The following is a 6,015-nucleotide window of genomic DNA, read 5'->3' as shown; positions in this document are numbered from 1 at the left end:
ATAATTGTACAATAAGATGATCTAGAAATGATATGGTGATGCATATTTTTAACCTGTTTTCTAGATAAAATTCCTTTGGAAAAAAGCAGAGTTGGAATGATTTTGTTGTTTTTGTCATAAGTAAATGTAATACAAAGGTATTAGGTAGATTTGGGACCAGGCAAAGCATTATGTAAACATAAACACTATGTAAAATGGCAACCTTTGGAGTTAAAATACACTCTCCTCTTTTAGCACAAACAAAAGGAGATGAGAAAACAAACATTGTTTAATACAAATCCAACATATTTCATGTTTTATTTTATTTTTTAACAATCCTGTTTAGTCATGGGTAAATGTAATACTAAGATATTAGGTAGCAAAGCCCTTATATCAAGTATAAACCTGGTAGAGAGCGTCACCATGAGGGAAACGTTCAAGACGTTCAATAGCACACAGTGGGATCCTTGCAAATAGTCTTTCCAAGCTAGAGGGCAGTGGTGCGCTATAGGAGATTGGGATTTAGGTCCCAAATCAATCAATTGCAGATAAAACAAACTTCACTCAGACTGTGCGGGTTCACTCAGACTGTATACGCTGTATTTTCAGGATAGTTGTTGTTTCTCGTCAATAACCAATAACAATGTCTGCAAGGGAAGAAGAGGAAGAAGTGGAATTGTTTCAGGCGTTTTAATGTGGTTAAAGTAGCTACCCAGTGAAAATCACATTTTTAAAAGTTCATATTCTTTTAACTCATATCCAAATGATGTTGACTCACCCTATACTCATTTTTGTGTCCAAAGCATTCATAGGAGAAAAAACCCCACCTCAAACTAAAAAATGCTTGCTATTTCCTCATAGAACATGTCATATTCATGAGGAGGATGGGCTGGCCAATCAGCGGTCTAGAGGAGGATGAGCTGGCCAATCAGTGGTCTACATGCGTTCATATTTTTAATGACCAGTATATGCCCAAACCATTCTGTTGTTGGGATACACCCACACCATTCCAACACAGAAAAGCTATTGTAATTATAGGTCATATTTATTAGAAATCTGTAAACACTGGGCAGGTACTTTAACATGTCCAATACAGCATAAATATTCTGAATGAACCCACAATGTGGTTTTCTTTTATCATCAGATACCTGTACATACACTGAATAAAAATATAGAAACACAACATGCACAAATGTCAAAGATTTGAATGAGTTACAGTTCATTTAAGGAAATCAGTCAATTTAAATAAATAAATGTAGCCATAATCTACTGATTTCACATGAATGGGAATACAGATATGCATCTGTTGGTCACAAATACCTTAGGGTGTGGATCAGAAATCCAGTCAGTATCTGGTGTGACCATCATTTGCCTCATGCAGCACAACATATATCCTTTGCATAGAGTTGATCAGGCTGTTGATTGTAGCCTGTGGAATGTTGTCCCACTCTTCTTCAATAATTGATCCCAGACTAGTAACACAATTATTGCTGTGTGAAGTTGCTGGATATTGGTGGGAACTGGAACATGCTGTCGTACACGTCAATCCAGAGCCTCCCAAACATGCTCAATGGGTGACATGTCTGGTGAGTATGTAGGCCATGGAAAAACTGGGGCAGTTTCAGCTTCCAGGAATTGTGTACAGATCCTTGCGACATGGGGCCGTGCATTATGCTGAAACGTAAGGTGATGGCGGTAGATAGATGGATCTCGTCACGATATCTCTGTGTATTCAATACCCTGGTGAGGACAACGAGCATGTAAATGAGCCTCCCTGAGACGGTTTTTGACAGTTTATGCAGAATTTCTTAAGTTGTGCAAACCCACAGTTTCATCAGTTGTCTGGTTGACTGATCTCAGTTGATCCCACAGGTGAAGAAGCCAGATGTGGAGGTCCTGGGCTGGTGTGGTTACACATTGTTTGTGGTTGTGAGTCCAGTTGGATGTACTGCCAAACATTACATTCTCTGGCAACAGTTCTGGTGGATATTCCTGGAGTCAGCATGCCAATTGCACACTCCCTCAACACTTGAGACTTCTGTGGCATTGTGTTGTGTGACAAAACAGCACATTTTAGAGTGGCCTTTTATTGTCCCCAGTGTAATGCTCATACTGTTCAATCAGCTTCTTGATATGCCACACCTGTCAGGTGGTTGGATTATCTTGGCAAAGGAGAAATGCTCACTAACAGGGATGTAAACACATTTGTGCAAAACATTTTAGCAAAATAAAAGTTTTGTCCACATGGAACATTTCTGGGATCTTTTCTTTCAGTTCATGAAACATGGGACCAACACTGTTCAGTATATATCATCATGACTCAGCCAAAATAGTTGACTTTCTGCTTTCTGGCAAGTCTAACTGGTTCATTGGCTGGGGGAACACCTTTATTTCTAAAACATAACCCACTCTCCTCCCAAACGTGAATGTGCAAGTCATATTGCAAAACCAACAAAGGTGTATATAAGGCCAATACAAAGAGGAGAGCAGGTATTGCATTTTGCGTTAACACACTACTTGGCTCTACAAACCACCGCTGATAGCAGAGAGTAAGTGAATGCATAGCAAAACTTTTAATCTACTCTTCTTGCCTGTTTAGTTATAGGTTATGGTTGATTTGTATAAAAAGGGTAGAAAACATGCACATTCAATATATTTATGTAAGTGCTGCTGGCTATTCTGAAGTAGGAAACTGACAATAAAGAACATTGACTTTGTACTGCACACTTCAGAGAGGTAACTAGTGTGCAGAGCCCTTAATTTTCTGTCTTTCTTACTAATAATTACTGTTTTTGTTTTCTCTTTAGTGTCTCTCACACTCACATATTTTCCAGTCCGAGGTACTGTATGTTGACCTGATCAATGTTCCATCAATGTTGAACTTTTCAGTTTTAAGAATGGACAGCTATTGAAGTGCAAAATACTGTAGCCAACATTTACCCTGGTTGTCAGTCTGTTTCTGCTCTCTTGCCAACATTTCATGGAATTTTCATGCAAAACTTGGCTATTGAAGTAGACTTTTTAAAGGCCCAATGCAGTTAAAAATGTGATTTACCTGTGTTTTTTGATATAGATAATTGTATAATTTTAATTTAAAACAATCATGGTAAGGTACTAAATTGTTACCCAGAAATGATTTGATATTGAGATTTAAAAAAATGGCTACATTGGACCTTTTAACCTTTTCTTTTAAACACAGAAACAATTATGGATATAGAGTTTGCTTATTAAACAGTCAATTGCATTTTGCCCTTTAACTCTCTGTATAACTCTCTGTTGTAAGAACCAGACATTTTGTCAGGCCGTACTAGGGTTTCATTTGGTAGAGATTAGGCGCGTTCTCACTGCACCTTAGCTCAGGGCTAAGAGCCTCCTTAGCCCAGCGCTAAGAACAATGCAGTGTGAAAAGGCCTATTTTTTTCCCCTGCCCCGTATAATTAAGAATTAGAATACAATGTATTTGAATAGGATCTCCATGGTCTGTGCTTTAACAGGTCGTGCTGAGGTCATCCGAGTGATGCTCAAAGACCAAGGGGCAGAGTTTGATGAGAAGGTCATCACCATGGAGATGTGGAAGGAGAGCACTCTCAAAGCCAGCTGTGTGAGTAACCCGGTAACCAGTGTACCATAGTCAAGTTATGTTATTGCATTTCACATCACTTTTACATGCAGACAAAAATGTCTTCATTAATTCAGGGGTTGGTGGGGAGGGAGTAACCTTCGGGGGAAAAAAAGTACTTTCAAAAAGTGAATAAATGTGTATCCTTGGCTGAATGTTTATTGATACACCGTCGACAATGTTCTCCTAAAAAGGTCAGTTTAGATAGCAACTGAGCAAACATGACACTGGCAACCCGGGCTTCTAAGCAACATTACCCATGTGGGCCTTACAGAGAAGGAGAGAGCCCCTAACAAGCCTTACAGGGGGAGGTTGGGATGCAAGATCAGCCAAACAGAACTTGATAAACATATCAATAGAAAACATTCCTACCACAAATACTGTCTTTATAAAAAAAGCACACTGTGCATTATGCATAGCTCACAAGGTGTTGTTCATGCACTTATAATGCATTATGAAGAGGGTATTCATAGGAGGTATTCATCTCAGAATCATGAATTTGAATCATGACGTTGAGATGCTAAGTGATTCAGGACATGACAAATCACAATTATGATTTTTGACAGAGGATTAGAAGTGAATTGTTGATCATTTTTCCTTTGCTTTTTGTACACAGTTGTTTGGTCAGCTCCCTATATTTGAAGACGGTGACCTCACTTTGTACCAGACCAATGCCATAAGGAGACATCTTGCACGGAAACTTGGTAAATGGAGAACAAACAGACAATCCTGCTTGCAACATATTGAAATTCATATTGACTCACCCAATATGTCTTGATCAATCCTCTGCTCCAGGACTCTATGGCAAAGACCAGAGGGAGGCTGCTCTCATTGACATGATGGATGAAGCCATTCAGGATCTCCTAAACAAATACGTAAAACTGATGTTCGAGAAAGATGTAAGTGTTCAAATGTATGATAAATGTAACCACTTTGATCTAAACCCATCGTCTCCCTCATAATACAGATCTGTTGCTGGATCTTAATTTGACCAGTTTTGTCACAGTAGTAAAATAATCCTGCAGCAGGAGGATTTGATTATTCTCAAAAAGGCTTTTACAGAAATGTGTTTTGTTTACGTGAGAGATCTAGTGAGAGAAAGATAACTGTTTATGGTACTACTAGGGCACTTATAATTTCCCGCAGAGCAGGAAAATTCTCTGCGACAACAGTGATCAAATGAATATAGTATATGTATATCATAGTATAGTAGTAGTATAGTATTGACTGTAGGAAAAATTGGCACTTACCTACTGTAACTGCAATGCAAGTTTGATTAGATTGAGCCCCAAAATGATTAATAATGATATTTGGTTCCCCAGGACTCCGGTAAAGAGGGGTACCTTAAGGCACTGCCAACAGATCTCAAGCCCTTCGAGAAAACCCTGTCCGGCGATAAAGGAAGCTTTCTGGTTGGCGACAAGGTACATTCACTTATATTTTCTAATTATCATCAAAGACGTCAACTGGCATATACTGTACATGGGGGTAGGGGTAAGGGGTTAGGGGTGGTTTTGGACCTGGACTTCTCATGTACTCATGCTCTCTTCCTCTCTCTGGCAGATCTCCTTAGCCGACTACGCCCTGGTGATCCTGCTGATCCACCACCAAGTCCTCAGCCCCCCCTGCCTGCATGCCTTCCCCTCCCTCCAGAGCTACCTGAAGAGGCTGTGTGCCCGACCCAACCTGCATGCTTACTTTCATAGCGACGACTTCAAGAACAGACCCATCATTCCTGGGAAGAGAACCTAAAGTCCATGTGGCCTTAGTCCTCTTATCATACCTCAATATTATATAATATCTAATAAGCCACAATATGTTTACATTCAACCAGAATGGATCACCTTGAATTGTAATTAGGCTGTATATTGAGTACTGTGTGTCTTGGTGGAGTAGGTTTCTGTCTGTTTGTGCCTGGTACCAGTTCTACCCACTTGTGGCGAGGAGTGTTAAAAATTATGTTATTGTTTAATAAAGGACATTTGCATATACATAGAATTTTCGCTATTGTTTTGTGTGTCGAAAATATTGGCAGATACGTTTTATATAAAAGCAATAATACCCTTGAGGCTGTGATCTATCAGATATATTGTAATGACTAGGTAGTTTTCCAGCCACCTTCTCCCAGCCATGCATGACAATATATCCAATATACCATGCCCTCCTGGGCTTCATTACTTAAATATTTTAAATGTAATATTTTCCTTTTAGAATAAGTGGTAGTAGATCCTATTGACACTTGTAGAAACAATTGACTAAAACATTGTCTCAAGTATTCTATTACAAACAGCAGCTCAACTTACCTACAGTGAAGAGCCAAATGTGCAAGTCATGGTTGTTGTCAGGTGTCAAGTTAAGAAAAAAAGAGTGTGAGGAGACAATATATAAGGAAGGAGGATCAGGTTTGGTATTTGCAG

At 39.2% G+C, this 6,015-nt stretch overlaps 1 protein-coding gene across 1 annotated transcript; it reads left to right on the top strand.

Moving 5' to 3' along the window:
* Window positions 1-2,311: 2,311 nt before the first annotated feature.
* On the top strand, window positions 2,312-5,664 carry LOC110505158 (glutathione S-transferase P). Its single transcript, XM_021584182.3, has 7 exons — window positions 2,312-2,528; window positions 2,787-2,819; window positions 3,474-3,580; window positions 4,215-4,302; window positions 4,394-4,497; window positions 4,921-5,022; window positions 5,162-5,664. Coding segments are annotated over exons 1-7 (624 nt in total). The 5' UTR covers window positions 2,312-2,527; the 3' UTR covers window positions 5,351-5,664.
* Window positions 5,665-6,015: the final 351 nt, after the last annotated feature.

Source organism: Oncorhynchus mykiss, chromosome 25 (assembly GCF_057628025.1).
Source record: "Oncorhynchus mykiss isolate SJ-2025 chromosome 25, ASM5762802v1, whole genome shotgun sequence".
In the NCBI taxonomy this organism is placed as follows: domain Eukaryota; kingdom Metazoa; phylum Chordata; class Actinopteri; order Salmoniformes; family Salmonidae; genus Oncorhynchus; species Oncorhynchus mykiss.
The sequence above is the reverse complement of the archived record's forward strand: the minus strand, read 5'-3'. Positions and strand labels throughout refer to the sequence as shown.